At 40.5% G+C, this 20,691-nt stretch overlaps 1 protein-coding gene across 1 annotated transcript in view; it reads left to right on the top strand.

Annotated features, from left to right (window-relative positions):
• rbks (ribokinase) overlaps positions 1-20,691 on the top strand; it is a 43,532-nt gene that overhangs the window by 19,513 nt on the left and 3,328 nt on the right. Inside the window, exons 7-8 of the mRNA XM_034206016.1 lie at positions 5,688-5,779; positions 14,222-14,404. Coding sequence (XP_034061907.1) covers positions 5,688-5,779; positions 14,222-14,404 — 275 coding nt within the window. The remainder of the gene's footprint in view (positions 1-5,687; positions 5,780-14,221; positions 14,405-20,691) is intronic.

The raw sequence follows: 20,691 nt of genomic DNA, 5'->3' as shown, positions 1-20,691 counted from the left end.
ATATTAGGGATTTAACACAAGCTGCTCCTGTGTGCATATTGATAGGCTTCCATCCTCAGCAGTCTTATTGCATGTTTACTTAATGAGTATTGGGCCTATGCACCAGCACTGAAGTGATGCAAACGCTGCTTTTACGCCACAGTTCGCAAAAAAAGGACATGTTATGGAAGACAACATTGTTCTTCCAGTTCTTTCCATGGCTACAGATGCTAACTATTGACAATAGTACATGAAAAGCCTTTTAAGTGATTGAGCAATATAGCCTTCTTACATAGCATATATAGTATACATAAAGTATTTAGTCAGCCACCAATTGTGCAAGTTCTCCCACTTAAAAAGATGAGAGGCCTGTAATTTTCATCCTAGGTACACTTCAACTATGAGAGACAGAATGGGGGGAAAGAATCCAGGAAATCACATTGTCGGATTTTTAATGAATTAATTGGTAAATTCCTCGGTAAAATAAGTATTTGGTCACCTACAAACAAACAAGATTTCTGGCTCTCACAGACCTGTAACTTCTTCTTTAAGAGCCTCCTCTGTCCTCCACTCGTTAACTGTATTAATGGCACTTGTTTATCAGTATAAAAGACAACTGTCCACAACCTCAAACAGTCACACTCCAAACTCCACTATGGCCAAGACCAAAGAGCTGTCAAAGGACACCAGAAACAAAATTGTAGACCTGCACCAGGCTGGGAAGACTGAATCTGCAATAGGTAAGCAGCTTGGTGTGAAGAAATCAACTGTGGGAGCAATTATTAGAAAATGGAAGACATACAAGACCACTGATAATCTCCCTCGATCTGGGGCTCCACGCAAGATCTCACCCCGTGGGGTCAAAATGATCACAAGAACGGTGAGCAAAAATCCCAGAACCACACGGGGGGACCTAGTCAATGACCTGCAGAGAGATGGGACCAAAGTAACAAAGGCTACCATCAGTAACACACTACGCCGCCAGGGACTCAAATCCTGCAGTGCCAGACATGTCCCCCTGCTTAAGCCAGTACATGTCCAGGCCCGTCTGAAGTTTGCTAGAGAGCATTTAGATGATCCAGAAGAGGATTGGGAGAATGTCACATGGTCAGATGAAACCAAAATAGAACTTTTTGATACAAACTCAACTAGACGTGTTTGGAGGAGAAAGAATGCTGAGTTGCATCCAAAGAACACCATACCTACTGTGAAACATGGGGGTGGAAACATCATGCTTTGGGGCTGTTTTTCTGCAAAGGGACCAGGACGACTGATCCGTGTAAAGGAAAGAATGAATGGGGCCATGTATCGTGACATTTTGAGTGACAACCTCCTTCCATCAGCAAGGGCATTGAAGATGAAACGTGGCTGGGTCTTTCAGCATGACAATGATCCCAAACACACCGCCCGGGCAACGAAGGAGTGGCTTCGTAAGAAGCATTTCAAGGTCCTGGAGTGGCCTAGCCAGTCTCCTGGGGCCTCATTTATAAAGGGATATACGCTAAAAAAATGGCGTACGCCAGTTTCTACGCAATGTTTGCGATTTATAAAATACTAACTTGACGGGAAAACATGCGGTCCTCCACGCAAACTCTAACTCATGCGTACGCACTAAGCACAAAAACGGGAGAGACGAGAAACTGCGACACCGTTGGCAGAAGGAAGAATGGAGAGAAATATGTGGAAATAACACCATAAATAAAATGTTACCTCTCATTTATCATATATGAATAATTCATTTTCAAACATTGATTAAAGCCAATCTTAAAATGATTAAACAAACGCCTGTTTGAGACTCCTCAGTGCACACAAAACATAACTTAGAGAAATAAATAAATACGGATATGTTATTTAAAACCACCTCAAATATGTTGTGTTAATGTTATGAAATGTTTTCTCATAAATGATGCGGTTTTGCATTTCTATAGGTTGTACGAGCATGGTTTTATATACTACCATGTTTAATCATGTTTTATGCCGTTTGCTAAGACTTGATAAGTCACTCATAAAACACAGGAGGTATGGAAACTAAGAACACCATATGTGGTAAATTGTATAGCTAATATAACACAACACATTAGTTGTATTTCCTTTAACTGGTGGATATAGAGTTGCTGCGGGGAGGGGGGGGTTGAGATGCACAGGCTGCAGTGGAGACGCTGCGCACAGCTGATCGACAGCTGGGACACAAACCACCAAATACGAAAACATAATTCAGATCCAGTCGTCATGACTCCACACCGGAGGGATTCCCCGATAATTTCTTACAGTCTCTCATCAAGGGGGTGTCTCCTGTCTCCGGTACACACTGCCTGAGGAAGGCTATGTGTATTTTTTTTGTCATGAACCTTTTTCGGACCACTTATTTATTTATTTTGGTGACGATCTGACCTCCATGCTGCTACTCTGGTTCAAACGGCATCCACCAAACAATATGATTTATCTCGACCTCCCCAAAATAACCAAAATCTGACACGGTGTGAGATGTCTTTTTTAGCTGTTTTGTCGTCGTTTTCTGCGATCTTCTTCATGCAGTCAGTCAAAATGAATGAATGGGCGTTTCTTTGACTATTTATAGGCAAATATGGGCGTTACGTGAAGCCCGCAAAAGCTGCACCGCATTTCGAGTCGATTGTGATTTATAAAGGGAAACTGGCGTAGGAAGTGCTGTACGCACTTTCCTCGCCGGTACGCAATGTTTGACGAATCGGAAAATTCTGTACCTATTTTTTGGATTTCTACTACGTAAGCAACCTTCCCACGTGAATCCTACGCACGGCGTTATAAATGAGGCCCCAGATCTCAACCCCATAGAAAATCTTTGGAGGGAGTTGAAAGTCCGTGTTGCCCAGCGACAGCCCCAAAACACCACTGCTCTAGAGGAGATCTGCATGGAGGAATGGGCCAAAATACCAGCAACAGTGTGTGAAAACCTTGTGAAGACTTACAGAAAACGTTTGACCTCTGTCATTGCCAACAAAGGGTATATAACAAAGTATTGAGATTAACTTTTGTTACTGACCAAATACTTATTTTCCACCATAGAAAAAACTGATTTAAAGCGCTTTCGAAAGCCAACATTTATGTCAGTTTTATGCCCCGGCCACACGAGGACGAAAACGGTCGTTTGCGTTACTGTTTAGTGTCATATAGACCGTTCGGCCACATGAGGACGACCGAATACGGCACTAAACGACTGCGGAAACGATAACGGGTCCCAAGGTGGATAGAACGGCATACGCAACGCTCTGGGGGGTCCAACGGCTCCGTGTGTACGCCCTATACGATCATTTTCTGATAATGATGAGGCAATAGCCCCGCCTCTCCCCATCTCTGCTGCTCACCCCCGAGTCAAAGTAAACTGCACACTGAATTCAGATTATTTATCTTTCTCTCGATATGGACATAAATGTGAGTGAAGTCTAATCTAACAGGACGGAGACACCTCTCAAACTACCTAAACTAGTTATAAATATGTTTATTTTTACTGTCGGCCGGGTCACTCATTACTGGATCAGCTGCTGCATGAAACAGACACTGGCGCTGTCCAAAGAGAGGGAGGAAAAAGAGAGGCTCCGTGTATTTTATTATTATATTATATAGATTCGTAATTCATTTGTTTTAAAGCTCAATAAATAACAAAGAAGACCTTTGACCGGCACTTTTATCATTTTGTCGGAAGATTTAAACTTTAATACACGTTGACTGGCGAAAAACTCTGCCCGGTTCACTCGGCCCCCACCGCGGAGAATAAACAGAAGGGCAACCATGACAACCATGCTTCTTCGCTGCTTATGTGGAGGAAGTTACAGCGCCACGTACAGGCTACTGCATATGTACTGCAGCTTCTCCAGTGGTTGGGGCTAAACAGAGCTGTCTCGTGTGGACAGACACTATCCGCATGACTATTGCGTGTGGACGGAAGCTTTTTTTGCGATTGCGTTTGCGTTAATCCTATGCGTTTAGCCGTTTTCGTCCTTGTGTGGCCGGGGCATTAATCAAATCTGTGTAATTGGGCAATTGTGGCAATCAAAACTGCATGGACATTTTTGGACACAGGTTAACAACATAAGTGGAAGAGGACTGGCTTGGACTTTTGCAGAGGTCCGGTGTTTGCTTGACATCTGGACCAAAGAGAACATACAAATGATGTCCTCAAAAATAACGACATTTATAAAGGAATTTGAGATAAACTTGAGGAAAAGGGATCTGCGGCGCGTTCTACTTTATGTTGCTTGGTTAAAGTTAGCATTGTGTTGGTTCTCTAATAGCTTTTTTTTCCATCCCACAAAATAATTAGTTTAATTTACAAGTGGAATATTTACTAAAAAAAAATAAATACTGTAGCATGGAACGGGAAGGATAAAATAGCTGACTCATATCTGGGTTTTAGGACTCATTCCTTAAAAATCTATTATAAGACTGACGTGTTTTGATTTTGCATTACTTATATTAACAGTGAAAAAATTCAGACGTATTCTTTAAAGATCCCTGGAAAGCATTTGTGGCGAAAGAGGAGATAGGGAACTGATATAAAAACCTTCAAACAGACGAGAAGATCCCTCCTTTATGCAAAAACAGAGACATTGCACTTCAGAGATCTCGCACTTCGAAACGGAAGTGATGGAAATTGAGGGGGAATACAGTTAACATAGAGAGAGAGGGAAGAAGAGCAACCTGGTGTCACTTTTCTTGTGACATGTCCATAGTACATGTGGGTACACATACAGTATATGAGTGTGTGTGTGTGTGTGTGTTAGAAAACAGATAGACGATATTTCCACTTTTAGCGAGCAGCCCGGCATCCACCTCAAAGCGCCAGGTGGCCAAAGCCCTGCACAAACCCACGCAGCTGCTCTCTTATGTGCCCACGCAAACACACACACAGCAACTAGGCACACACTTTAGCACAACAGACTTTGATGTCACCAACGCTGAACATACATTTCCCTCACACACACTTGCATGAGGCTTTATTTTGTACACAGAGATATCAGAATTAATCGTTTCGTCAAGCTGGGCTTATCCTCACACATACACAGAAATCATGGTATTAGATGCATTAATGCTCTGTGCTCATGAATATGCATAAGACAGTGATGTGCAACACGTACAGAGGATTACTTCTGACAAACACTCTTGCTCTCTCTCGCTCTCACCCTCCCTTGCGCTCCTCAACACACAGAGAAAGGGTCACAACTCATCTCACCCACACACTGACACACATATATTGGGGTTATATGCCGCATATTGACACACACTACCCTATAACTGCAGGGGTTACTGCGTACCACAAAAAAGCTGCAGGATGTGAAGCTGTTTCCACCAGCATTTCCTCTTTCAAGGAATGCTAATTTAATCGTTTAAAAGGCGTCTTTTTATAGAAGCTTACCCACTTGAGCTATGCCTGCAAAAGCAATTCCCAGTGGTAGCCCACTAGTCTTTGTTCCCATTGAAAGTGTAATTAAGGTAATGTCAGATCTTGACACTGAAGCTTAGCAAATGGAAAATAAACTTCACACAACTGTAAAATGTGTCACTGATGGACATTGTAACAATTGTATCCCATATTTAACGGCAAGCTGACAGCTATAACTGAGAAAAGTTTTATTTTCTTAAGTTGTTAAGGATTGCATGTTATCCCAAGTGACCCGTAGATTACAATGATTTACTGTGTGGAGAATGAAATGTTTGGTTTCTTGTTACAGTAAAGACAATATTCAACCCAGCACCGGCCATTCCTGACTTGGATACAGATTTCTACAGAGCCTCTGATGTGTTTTGCTGTAATGAGTCTGAGGTGATAATTCACACACACACACACACACACACACACACACACACACACACACACACACACACACACACACACACACACAACACACACACACACACACACACACACACACACACCACACACACACACACACACCACACACACACACACACACACACACACACACACACACACACACACACACACACACACACACACACACACACACACACACACACACACCACACACACACACACACACCACACAAACCACACACACAAACACAAAAGTTGAACAAAATAAATAAAACCAGTCCTACACTGTGGGTACTAAATTGACCGGCTTTCTGTTTGCATTACGTGATATCAGTTGTAGATTTATCATCATTATTTGTCTTTTTGAGAAAAGATTTTGAATGTCACATCAAGGTAAACAACAGCAGGCGTTGTGTATTTTAGCTAGCGTTGATGCTTTCTGGAAATCCCTAACTATTTCCTCTAGCTGTATACTTAACAAGGCTATAGCTAATGAGCTCAATGAGTTGCATGAAAATGTTTCAGTTGGCTCAGGAAAAAACTCTTTTAGGATAGGTTTTTTCTGATGTTTTGGTAAATGAAACGCTGTCTTGGGTACTGTTTGCTGGAGTTACGGGAACGTAATCCTTCCCAAAAAGCAAGCTAGGGCAGCTAATGTTAGCTTAAACTTTGATAACGTTCAGGAGCGGCTTCGACACAGTGAGATAATACTGAGAAGTAGATGTGCTGGTCATGAATGTGGCTTCAATGTAGCCTTTACCCAACAAACTAATATACAGTAGTTAGTTAATGATGCACTCCTTGGCATTGAATCTAGATAGTAAGCTAGTTAGCCTGGAATACTAACTCTTGCAGTTTAGCCCACAATAGAGCAGATTACCAATTTCTTACACATTTTGCCTGGAAAAGGACACAACCTTAATCTTGGTGAATGGTCAGTTAGGTCAGGATTGTTAAAATCAACACAAACTGCTGTTTGAAAGTGTCAACACTTGTTAAAAACTAACATTGGAAGCCTTTGTTTTGCCAACCCAGTCTCACGGCATTTCGTGTTATAGTCACGACATTTAATCTATTGATTCGTGTTCACCAACACGATTTCCCCCTTCTTTTCGTGTCACACAGAACGATTTTAAAAGCAATGCATTTCTATTGGTAGTATGTTTCGTGCCTGCACCAAGTCTTTTTGTCCGATCGGGTCTTGGAAGACCGGAAGCTGTTCATAAAAACATTTTCTTACTCAATATCAAGCCACGATTATTGTTTTTATTTTAAATTGTATAATGTCGGACTTTTTTTGCCGTCCGTGAGGAAAATAAATGGGGCTCAGAGCCTCAGAATACTGAAATATGTATTTTTTAAATACCTTCTTCTAATTTGTTATTCTTTTCTAAATAACACACTGTTATTTACTCAACAATAACACACAATTATCCTTGTTTTTATTTGTTTAATTATATAATCTCGAGCTTGTTTGCCGTCCGTCAGGAACTGAATTTCAAAATAAAGTCACCGGAAACAGACATTTCCAGGACATTTCGACACACACCCACTGAACTGATTACCCAAGATCCTCAGCTATGGTTGAAGCTCGGTGATTGGATGTTTTAGCCGCAATGCACGTTGGGATATGGGATATTGTTTGTGCGATATGAAATCCGAAAACATTTTTAAAAAAAAAGAAAATAATGCTTTATTCCGAGTGTGTGCTTTTCTCTTTGAAAGTCATCACATAACGGCATTGTAATACACGGTTCGGCTGCATTAAATATTACGCATCTGCCGTAGTTCTTTATTTATAGAGCCCTGATTAGAAGACTTCTGGACAAACTGGAAGAACTGCCGCCGAAACTGAATACGTGACGTGAATCATAAATATATCAGCAACCACCTAGTGGTTAAAGCACGTTATTGAATATTTTTGTCGAATATGTTATATTTGATGAAAAAAATATTAAGAGTACAGAGGGGAAAGTCCATGATAGAAATATAGAATATAAAAAATCAAGAAGATACTGTAAGTGATCTCTACAATAAAACAGTTTAGTGCTGGATGTCCAAAGATATTAAAGGAGGATGTGCAAAACAGACAAACTAATTAACCTTTATTTAAACATTAAAGAATACTTTAGGTTAAGGTCTTTTAAAGGGGACCTATCATGCAAAATGCACTTTTGTACGTCTTTCATACATGAATATGTGTCCCCGGTGTGTCAGGGAACTCACCAAGTGTCAGAAAACACAACCCTCTCTATTTTCCTCCATACCCAAATCTCTAAAAATGGGGCTGCAACGGAGCTGGTACAGATTTGAAATTGTTCTGATGTCAGAAACGGGGAGTTCCGCCTATATGGGCAACTCTCCACCTATCAGGGGAATGAGCGGTTGCGTGGCATGGTAACAGCATGGTAACAGCATGGTAACATGACGCTCGTGCCTCGCCCCTCTCCTTTGCAGGGGGTGTGGTCAGCTGCAGCTCATTTGCCACAGAATCAGCCCTTGTGAAGACAGGGCTGGAAAAGAGCAAATAGAGCGAAATGAGGCATGGCTAAAATCCATGATCTGTTTGGTATTTTGAAAAACAAACTTCACAGACATGTTTTGTATAGGTATGGCCCTACAATATATTATTCAAATATAGCATGATAGGTCCACTTTAAATAAGAAAAAAGCTTTGGGGGTATCTACAGATAAATATTAATATTAATATATTAATAATTAATGTGAGGTATACACACATATTGATAGATGTCTTGTAATGCACTGCTGAGGAACTTGCAACCCAAGTTTTTCATTCATTGCATAACTACACTATACTGTGTATATAATATGTCAATAAACCTTAGAAAATCTTGAAAGGGATGTCCAAAATAGCCATTATATATATATTTTGTTGATAGGTTATTTTGAAATTCCGTTCCTGACAGACCGCAAAGAAAACTGAGATTATAGATTTAAACAAATAAATAAAAACAAGGATAATTGTGTGTTATTGTTGAGTAAATAACAGTGTGTTATTTAGAAAAGAATAACAAATTAGAAGGAAAAAAAGATTTAAAAAATACATATTTCAGTATTCTGAGCCCCATTTATTTTCCTCACGGACGGCAAAAAAAGTCAGACATTTAAAAATAAAAGCAATAATTGTGGCTTGATATTGAGTAAGAAAATGTTTTTATGAACCACACAGCTTCCGGTCTTCCAAGACCCGACCGGACAAAAATACGTGCTGCAGGCACGAAACATACTACCAATAGAAATACATTGCTTTTAAAATCGTTCTGTGTGACACGAAAAAAAAGGGGGAAATCGTGTTGGTGAACACGAATCAATAGATTAAATGTCATGACTATAACACGAAATGCCGTGAGACTGGGTTGGTTTTGCAGCCCTCAGTTAGGTAGGTAGAAACATTTGTTTCTCTGTGAAATGAAAAAGATCATAGGTCTGAGATGTTATGAGCGCCCACACACATGCACACACCTTTTCACAGTGATTCAACTGCGTCTCCCGGGTCATGACCTCTGCCAACACATCAATAACCCCACTGTAGCCTTTAGCCATACATGTAAATGCTCTGGTATGAAGAGGGATATGAGTATCTCTGCACCCTTTTACGGTAAAACCAAGTGTCATGGCACCTTGTGTCTTGACTGTAAGGTGACGACAGAGGAGCGACGGCGGGGGGGGGCAGGGTTAGATGGGAATCGTAGTAAAAACAACAAGGCAGATGTGCTCTTTGGCTGAGTCATCAGCCCCCTCGGGGATGAAGTGGATGGGCGTTTGCCTGGGAGTCTCTATTTGATGTGGTGGTGCAGGGCAGAGAGAAGCTGTAGCCAGGTGTGGGGACATGAAGGGGGGAGAGTTGGGGAAAGCACATCATGTTTTTTTTAAAGTGTCAGGTCATGAAGGTACAGTCATGTTACATATGAGACAGTAAACAGGGTTGGAAAGGGCACTAAAACATCTTGATTATTTAAAATAAAAAAGCCTAACATTCAATATCTTAAAAATAATAATAATAATAATACAAAAAGAAAGAGAGGGCAACGCTTTTTTTTCCTAATTTTTTTTAATGGTAAAGCCCCTAAAAGTAGAATTTGTCATTCTATTTAACAGTTTAAACTCTTAAGACCCGATAAATTGTTACCTACAGCAATTGTTGCCCCTGTAGCTTTAAATAATTAGACTTTTAAAGGTGCAATAAAAAAAACAAAGGGGTAATCTACTCAGATCTGACAGCAGTAAAACAGAAATACACATGAGGAATAATGGATACTTTCCAAAATTCATGGGACACTGCATAAAAAAACCTCAAATAGAGAATTATTTTTTTCTCATTGTTTCAAATCTATATTGAAATTATGTTTATATAGGTTTTTGTTTCTATACTATTTAAACAATGTGCATACGTGGGTTTTAACAGGTATAAATAAGTGAGTTGCTGCATAAATGATTAAATGCATAATTGAATTGTAACATAGACTTGTTTTAGGAGATCTAGTGTGTTATAACAGTTTTTAACAATGTAGTTAGGTGTTCTTTAAAGGTCCCATGACATGCTTTTCTGGTTATTACCCGTCCCCTTGTGTGATATGTAGCTTTGTATGCATGTAAACGGTCTGCAGAGTCACAAACCCTCAAAGTACACCCTTTAGCGAGTAAAACTCTAACACAGCAGCATTCTCATCTGTTTGTCATTGCTGGTGTCATTTTCTGGTTGCTAACGCCATTGTAAAACATAATCACTGATGTTCTGCTGTAACGGTGGTGGACTCATCAGAACAGAGTGGGCGAGCTGACCAATCAGAGCACAGTGGGCTCACAGGGGTGGGGGGGGGGGGCAGGAGCTCCAACAAGCCGTGTAGGACAGAGAGTGAATACACATACTATACAGAGATGCTGTATGAGAAACCAATGTGAGTTTGGAACATTGAACAATGTAAATCTATTCTAGTAGACCTCAACAATGGAATTATGATCAGTAGACATGGCCATGACATGGGACCTTCAACAAAGCAGTGTGCCTTGATTTCCTTGTTTTTTAGTTTAGTTTATTTCTATTAGCTTGCTTTCATTTATAGTTTCTGCATCATTTTTCTTCTTCTCTCGGTTAAAGTAATGTTTGATTTTTCATTGGGTTGCTTTAAACACGGCCTAGTGCATAAAAACTGCTTACAGTGTGTCTTAATATTGTTCCTGTAAGAGTTTGTTATTGGCTAAAATAAAAGCACTTTACTGAATAGATAATTATATTTTAAATATGATTATATGCCTTGTGATTAGACATTTTGGTATTTCCTTCGATATCGTAAAGTATTGTATACACCTAGCTGTGCACATTTTTAAATAATATTCATAAATAATAATTTACTTTGATATAGAAATATTATAATGGAATTAAACTGATGATTCAGCCAGGAGAGCGTCTAAGGGATTTACGATTTTTCTGAACCAAACTCTTTGTATTACATTTTGACAGTGCATAGACTAGTTTGCACTGGTTATATGTTCAAACAAAAAATTAAGACATACAATACATGTAAGTAAGAAAAAAAAAAAAATAACGACAAAAGTAATTCCCCTACCATGCCAGTGAGCCTCTTCCACACGAATATTCACCAAAAATGTTGCAACTTACAAACATACATATACTGCAGATAAGCTATACCGATAACTGGGACTTACAATGTTTAACTGCCTTTAATGTAACATAAGAAACATAACGTTTATAATGCTAATCAAAGACCTAAAACAAATTGTATTTAAATTGACAGTCTAGGATTTATATTCAACAAATGTATTTAAACTAAATTCTGCAATGCTTTTGTCAAGACATACTGATGCAGAGGCAAACATACAGAAGAAAATGTACTTTAAACAACTTCAATATCAAATTGAAATAGAATGCAATGCAAATGAAAAAAGCTATAAATATATAAAATTACCTAATGACAGCATATTTATTTCCACCCTTTGGTGTTATGCTTAAACATATAATACACCCACAGTGTCAACAGCTTTATACTGCATATGCTTTGTGCGGTATGTGTGTAGAATAAGCGCACACATAGACAGTGAGAGAGCCATAATTCAACTTTCCTATTGCTGCACACAGAGGGAGGTAGATTGATTCCCTGCCCTGGTGTGAAGCCGATGACTAACAAAACGGCTCTTTTTTCTCTCTTGGCATCCGACAACACCGGGGTGGCTGCGGGGCTCTAAACGCACCGATACACTCGGCGGTTTATTTTTGAACTGTCCAAGGTCATTGTTCACTTTGACAGTGGGGGGGGGGGGGTTCCTCAGACCCCCCATTCAATGTGAGCATGAACCAAGCATTGACCCTCCTGTGTGGGGTTCAAGTTTGCACACATTCCGTACAGGTGTGTGTGTGTGTGGTCTCACTGTGCTGGCACTCTTTGATCCTGAGCCCACATTCTGCACTGAAGTGCTTTATAGTGAGAGGAGTTATCTTTGATGTCCACCTGAGGACCACGCGTGCCAAACTGTGTCCACAGATCTGAAAGGACTCACACACTTTCATAGAAAACAAAAAGCAGCATTAACAAGAAATACGTTGCGTGTAATTTTGTATAGTGGTATTTATAGAGCAGCGTGATTCTAGACCTGAAATTGCTCCAGAAAATTAAAGGGAAACTCTAAATGGATTCCACATGTTGTTTAATTTGTTTTTGTTCACGAGGAACTTTAATCAAGTCACTTTTGTCCCACATTTTTTTATTTTGGTTTATGAAGGAGAAAAGCTAAACAAAGTCACAAAAAAAAGTTATTGTAGTAACAAACATCTGTCCACAAAAATGGAGACGCACAAGCTGTCATGGGTAGTGAATCTACAGTTAAGAACATTGATTGTGTACGAGGGTGAACTCTAAAAAGCATACAAAGAAATACAAAATAAAAATGTAATAGCCCAAAGTTATAATAATATTAACAATTATCATAATATGAAACCTCAATTTGAGTAACACCTAACATTCTTTGTTTGTAATATCATTTTTATTATTCAATTATTAAAATACTTATGTTAAACATTAACTTTTAATTCACTGGACATTTCCTTGAATTTATATTTTAAATCAGTTTTTAAATTGAATATACAGTGTTAATATAAATGATGGAACATAGACACTGATTTGTGCTCTACATTTAATCTACATTCACAAAGACAAAATAATGATTGTCAAAATGCTTCACTGCATTCATTTCTATTTTCATATTTCAAATGAAGTTTATTTCTGTCCAAGACACCACAGTTGAAATATTTTAATTAAGCATATAACATTAAACCTAAATGTGCACTATTCTAACCGACACTTTGTAGACATTGTAGCATTTTGAGGGAAGTCAGAAGGAAGGAATATGCAATTCATTTATTTTTTTCTAACAATTTCAAATGAATAGCAGGGGTCGTAAGTAATAAGCGATTAAGAAGCAATGCTTCTCAACAGGGGAAATAAAGAAAAAAGAAATGTTATACAGCAATAAACACTGAAACTAACATGTGAGGTGTATTTATTTTGAGAAATAAGCGTCGGATTTGGTGTTAATATTATTATGAAAGGACAGCATGTTTTGAAAAGCATTTAATAAATACCGTAAATCAACATGTGTTAAGCCTGCAGTCTAATACAAAAAATTGGCATAAACAGTTCAAATATTTTAAAGAAAGAAAGACTAGAAAGTCTAGCTTTTATGACAGGATTTAATTTGACGATAATTTGTGTAATTGTACGTCACTTTCTTTCAGTTATGCTTGCAAATGAACCTGCAGTGCAATCGCCTTTAATCACATAGAAAATGATAATGTGGCTCATCTTCTCGTTCTCAATGCTTCTTTAAAGTTCTAAGCATCAGCTGTGAAGTCCTGCACTGTCACTGTTTAGTCATTTTGGAGCCAGATGAACCAGCGCAGTCGGAGAATCTACTCTTTGAAAATGTGTTTGGCCCGCAGACTGCTGGCCGATCCGGCAAACCCTGAACAGACTGGATGTATTTAATGACCACCACAGTGTGTGATTAAGAGCTGAGTCATCTCACAAATGTTAATACAAAAACTAAAACAAATCCGCTAAATACTTCCTATAGACTACTAATTAGGAAGCATTGGACATAGTGAATGGTTGTGATGGACTTCACTGGGTTTTTAAAGAGGCAAATAAAACATTTGTGTATTTTTTTACAGGAAAAATAGGAATTGCTTTGACTTCCTGTTTGTTACTCACAGTCCTTGGGAATTGGGGAATTTCCATAATGCATCCTCCAAGTATCCCACACTAGTGCTGGTTTAGCTCTATCTTTAATTAACTTAGCTCCCTGACCAATAAAAGGTCTTCGTTAAAATGACTAAGAAATGGTCCCATTGGTGAACGGGATGTTTGCAGTTTCTTGACTCTGCTCGTCTTGCAGGCTGAGCTGCTGACTGGATCCCCGGTCTCTAACGTGGAGGAAGCCCATCGGGCCGGGCAGGAGCTGCTGAAGCGAGGCTGTGGCTCCGTCATCATCACGTTGGGACCCCAAGGCTGTGTGGTGGCACAGGGGTCAGCCTCAATACATGTTCAAACTACCTCAGTCAAATCAGTGGACACCACGGTAAGCATGACTCGTGTATTAAGTCAGTGAATTTCTTACGACATAATAGTTATGGCCTTAAAAATTCCCAAAAACAATATTATAGTAATAACTATAGAAAATTGAAATACTACAATTAATAATGCTAACTGTCAAATTGATCCATAGCTTTATTTATTGGGATTTTTTTCTCTTAGTAAATTACCCCAGTTACATATATACACACACACACACACACACACACACACACACACACACACACACACACACACACACACACACACACACACACACACACACACACACACACACACACACACACATATATATACACACATACGTAGGCTATTTCATTTGGTAACTATTTTTCAATTATTCATTTTATAATTTGAGTCTCAAAAATGTGAAACCGGACATGGTTTGTTCTTCTTGTTCCGTTTTAAAGGTTTGAACCAGAGGACATTAGAATGTTGGCATTTTAGCCACACTAGGGTTAGGGGTATAACAAACACCTTCCAGGTGGGCCTTTATTTTGATATTCCCGTGGCCCATCTGTGTCACCTTTTCTGACAGAGAACACCTTCTCAGTTAATATATATATATACATACATTCAAATAGTGCTTAAACATGAGAGGGTTGTCTTTTTAACGGGAACAGCTGGAGGTCTATTTTTGTTATTTTAAATAAATAATTTCATTTAAATGTCCGGAAAAGACCATTTATATAATTACATTTTAAACTATAAATGTAACTCTTAAATGAGCGTAAGTTATTGCTTCATATTGATCTCAGGTCTTTATAATGAATCACTATACTTATCATGATTATCAATGATGAATAATAAAATAATATCCTTCAAGTGATAATAATTGTTAAAACTGTTTAAAAATGTTCTGTGTGTATATAGAATTTGTGTAGGCTGAGTTTATGACAGAGAAGAATGTGATAACACTTCTGATATAAGTAAAAGGAAACCTGTTTTAAATAGAAAATGATGTAAGCCAGTCCACTTAACAATGGAAGGAACATCTTTAAAATTGGTATTTTAGCAATAACAGAGGAACATATTATTTTTGACAGAAAATTCCACCTTACTTCCAAAGCAACACACTATCACTCAGATCTTTCATCTACCCAGTCATCACAGTCAAATGTTCTCCCGGTATCTGAGCTCTAGTGGAGCTACCGATCTGAGTGCTGCTCGAGTGGAACGGTGTCAGATCATCGGGGATGTGGTGACCACGGGCTGTTTCCCCTCCTAAAAGCGGGATTGTAATCTTTAAAGAGGCGTGCGTCGCTTGACTCATTTCACTACGGCCTCTGTGGCTTGTTTTCGTCAGAGGAGCATCGGCTGGATGTTTGCACTTCCTGTCTCTGAGGGTTTTGCGGGTCTGTGTTCTACCAACTAAACACGTCATCGCTCAGAGGTGTTAATCACCTCTTTGTTTGATTGCAGCCTTTTAATTGCTGGTGTAATGGATTCTTTTACTGAATAGTTCCCCAAGGGACTTTTATTGTGCTTTAATTTCCAAACGATGCTCATTATGCATCATTGTATAAAACAATAACAAGCATGCAGTTTAAGTTTTACCAGAAACCCACGTCAGTTATTGCGTAAGTCAGGGAAATGAAAAGAAGAAAGGCAGTACAAATAGGACTGATTTAAAGTTTAATGAATAAAAGAAAAACATTAAGGGGGGGCCACTTTTTTGCCCACTGTCTAAACAATTGGGTATTTACAAAACTTTTGGAGGCATAGAAAAAACAGGAATTAGAGTACAGAATGATATTAACCTTAGCATATTTGCCTAAATTGTTATGTATATATCTTTTTAAAGTTTTTATTTTAAGCCTAGCATATTGGGCTTTTTAATAAATATTGTTTTTTAAAGGCCTATTGAGATATGTAAACCATTATTTGAAGCATTTAGACCTAAATTAGTGTATATATACAGGCATATACATATTTTTCCTTTATGTGATATTCAATGGCAATTTCTATACCTCAATCTCTTGATTACAAATGTATGAAGCCCAGCATATTGGCCTTAATTTGGCATATATATTTAATTTTTGTTATTATTCTTTATTTTTCTATTTTAATGGCAATTTTTTCACCTCAATCTCGATTTTTAGAAACATATATACAATATTTCTTGGGGTATTTATTCCTGTCTGCCACCACCCATTTCTGCCACTGGTTAAGTGTGTGTAACAGCGAGACGCACACATGAATATATTGTGTATTTTTCAGACATAATCTAAAAGCAGTGCAGCTTATCCTCCTTATCCCAGGTCACGTTGGCATTTGAAGAACAAAGGGCCTGCTCTCTTGAACGATGTGCGACCTCCTCCATGCCCCCTCATCTCCAAGCAGGCACACATAACTGCCCTTATTCACCCTCTCCAATCCCCCCTTCCCAGTAGCCCCCAGGAGAACTTACCCCACCACCCCTATCCTCCCCCCCTTCCTCTCCCATGACTCACCTCTTGGGCTTGCATCAGTCAGCAGAAAGCTGTGGTCGGGGCCTGTTGCATGTCCCCCCGCAAACACACACACACACACTCTCACCCCACCTCTTCTGTTCTTTGATGGGCCCATAAATTCTGGAGTGTTTAACTCTTTTGGACATCATAATCCCTCTTCCAGTAAACCTTTTTTTTTCTACCGGAGAGAGAGAAAAAAACTACAGGTTGTTATCAAGATCATTATTCACGTCTTCAAGGTTGTTTCTGGTAACACAGGCCTCTTCAGTTATGATTTGCCTCTTCTGTTATTTCTGCTTTGTTTGTGTTTTCTCTAGCAGTAGCAGTTGACAGAAATGTTTATGAGGGATGGGCTCCAGACTTGTCATCACTAGGATTGTTCTTGCTCTCTGGTTTTACTAGTATCAGACACTTTCTAGGCTGCAAATTCTTCGATATCAGCAGTGAGTCACTTGCAGTTTCTCACAGTTTTAAGCTAGGCTACTGTTCGGCTGCGGATGGCATGACCCACTACTGATAACACCTTTTCTGCCATCTATTAAGATGCGTTTCATCCCCTTGTTTCCGTCCCAGATGGAGTACTTCTCTTTGATTGATATAGCTTGGTTAATGACTGTTGCGATTTCATCATCTGCTCCTCCTGCAGCTGTCGGAATAACACATTTTAACACGGCACGAGCAATTACGTGCTGAGTCAGGGTCGTGAATCTGGATGAATAACAAAGTGAATCAACTCATCGACTGTAGGTCTCCCCCCCTTTCATCCATTTGCCTCCCTTTAGTGTTAAATTGAGTACAGGCTTCCCTCGCTGAGATCAAAGCCTCGGCAGTTGATGTGTGGACAGTAAGAAGAGACTGTAACACACACACACACACACACACACACACACACACACACACACACACACACACACACACACACACACACACACACACACACACACACACACACACACACACACACACACACCACACACACACACACACACACACACACACACACCACACACACACACACACACACACACACACACACACACACACACACACACACACACAGAGCCAGTGCCTTTAGCCCCAGCAGGACTTGGGTGGCCTTGGTTTCCACTGCTCCGGGAGGTCCACTGTGTAGGGCCAAAGCCTAAACCAGACATTACAGCTGCACGGTGGGTCTGGACACTCAAATTATTCCCAGTCTTCTCCTATGACTGGAGACGTGCTTGGACTAATTGCCTGAATTTCTTCCTGGAAGACAAAGGTAAGGGAATACCTCCTGAGCATCGCGTTCCCCAACCCTGCAAGCCGTAGGTCAGCTTGACACCACTAGAAAAGAGCCACATCACCATTTGAAATTGTCTGCATATGCTAGAGCAGCTGCTGTTAAGCAACCCAGATGTTTGGCCAGTTCTCTGCTACTGCAGTCATGTTGATCACGGTGAAAGAGGGCAAAGCACTGCTGATGGATCAAATGAATTCAAGTCCTCTCCTATGACTGGAGATGTGCACGATTTTTCTTCCTGGAAGCTAAAGGTAACCGATGCCTTCTGAGCATCGCGTTCCTCAACCCTGCAAGCAGTAGGGCACCATGGGAAATAGTGCCACATCACCATTTTAAAATGTTAAGCATATGCTACAGCAGCTGCTGTTTAGCAACCCAGATATTCGGTTAGGGTTAGTGTGCTGTCATGTCGACCACAGTGAAAGAGGGCAAAGACAAAGCACTGCTGATGGATTAAAGATAAGAGAGCCTTAATTGGCCCAATGAAACGTGTTTTTGATCTCTGAATCTTCTTCCCTCGTCCCTGGCTGTTCCCTTGCTTCCGGACGTGGAAGCTGCTGTGAGTCATCGCTGCCCCTCAGTTGGTCTTTGCTCTCCCCTGGGTGCCTTACATTGACAATGGCTGCAGGCTTCAGGAGTTAATGGCACATGGGAGTCAAGATCGCAGGAGGCTTCTGGGTGAGAAACACAGTCACAGGTTCTGGAGGCTTCCAAGGGTTCAGTAGTCGCATCTGACTCATATCATGAAAGACAAGCTGTGCGCAGTCCTTTCTGGGATTTTCTATGAGTTCCGTTTATTTGTTTTTGTCTGTCTTTGGTGCTCAGATGTGGTGTGTCTGCAATACACTTTACAAAGCTCACTTGTCAATCAGAGCGTATGGGCGCTACGATTGTCTTTGTCCTTGGATTTTGTGTTGATGGACTTTTGAGTTTCTGTATGCGTGCCTTTGTTCGTCTGTACAGCCAGTGAGGTTATTACAGCTTTTGCGAAGTATTCCGTTTATCTTCAATCTTTTTCTGAACTCACATTGAAAGGGGCTGTCAGAGGCATTTCAAAAGGATACTCCCTTGTGTTTGTCAGTACAATACGTCCAAGGTCAATGGTTACAGTTTGTTACCATGTAAAATCGTCCAAAGAAGACTCTGATCAATTGAATTGTGCAGGCTCCTGGCTCTCTGATGACTGTTTTATTGAAGTGTCACACTTCAACACTGCCTCCAATGGCATGCGCGTGGCGCAGTGGACTAGTGCATTGGTGTTCGGATCAGGGGAGCATAGGTTCAAACCCCACTGCAGTCAGCATGTCGTTGTGTCCCTGGGACACTTCACCCCAAATTGCTCCTGTGGGGATTGGCCACAGTATTGAGTATGTAAGTCGCTTTGGATAAAAACGTTTAACAAGTAACATGTAATGTAATGTAGACAACTTCCTAAATCAAACTTCAGTAATTTGGCAAGCTTCTTGCAGACACATCTGCCATCCTAATTTCTAACTTCCATCTGAGTACCGGATGACGAGAGGCGGAGGAACGGTACGGAGGCCAAGACGCGGCGGACGGCGGCGTTGACCAGAAAGAGCATCACAGCTCATCCTCGGCAAACGCTTGTGTCACTTGATTGACAGGCATCCAGATCTAACCTTCACCAAACTGTGTCGAGGGCAGCGGTGGCGGTGCTGAAGGGGGCAGTGCTTGTCATCCCCGTTAAGCTTCATGCACTAGATCCAGTAGCGTCACATGCCAGTCTCTGTGAAGGAGACGTTAGTAAGACAGTGAGGTTGGAGGGTGGCCCGTACAGTAAAGTGACCTAAAGTGTACATTGGATCAGTAAAGGTCTTGTTTCGTCAGTACTTATTCAGACCAGGATTGGCCCACTAAGAAATGACATTGAAAGACATAAGGAAGTATTTTTTTCTTGCAAAATCAAGAAGGAAACTTTGCTAACAAGTTCACCACGTCAAGATAGAAGATAACATGTCAGTGTTACGTTGGCCCTCAATCATGGCATGTTATGGCGCATTTCCACTGCAGCGGGTAGCCCCGTTTAAGCGTCCTTAACCGTCCTCAAGCGGCCAGGCCAGTTTTTGGTGGCCTTTCCATATAGCCTAGTACCGGCTAGCGGGTACTTTCTCCCTCTTTTTCCGGCCCCATAAAATCGTGGTTCTATCAGACCAGGGCCAGGGCTGAACTAGTGACGTCAACACTCTCGCCTGCTGATTGGTCAGAGAGAATCGTCACAAGATTGCGCGCGAGTTCATCCCTAGCGTCGCATATATATTTAGAAGCAAGCTTGCAGCATTTTTATAAACAGCATTTTGTAAACGGATGAGCTACAAAAATGGCTACGTCTAATAAGAAAAGCACACCGTGGTCGACCGAGGAGGTGACGACGTTCCTACATCGCATTGGGGATGATCAAATCCAGCGGGAGCTCGACGGAACAACTCGAAATGTGAACAAAAACAAAGCCGATCGCCCCGCCTACACTGCGTTGCTACCCCAGGTCCTAAACTGTAATGGAAATGCGCCACGGCCTCGGAC

Source organism: Gymnodraco acuticeps, unplaced genomic scaffold, assembly GCF_902827175.1.
Source record: "Gymnodraco acuticeps unplaced genomic scaffold, fGymAcu1.1, whole genome shotgun sequence".
Classification (NCBI taxonomy): Eukaryota; Metazoa; Chordata; class Actinopteri; order Perciformes; family Bathydraconidae; genus Gymnodraco; species Gymnodraco acuticeps.
Note: the sequence above shows the minus strand (reverse complement) of the source record. Positions and strands in the feature narration are given on the sequence as shown.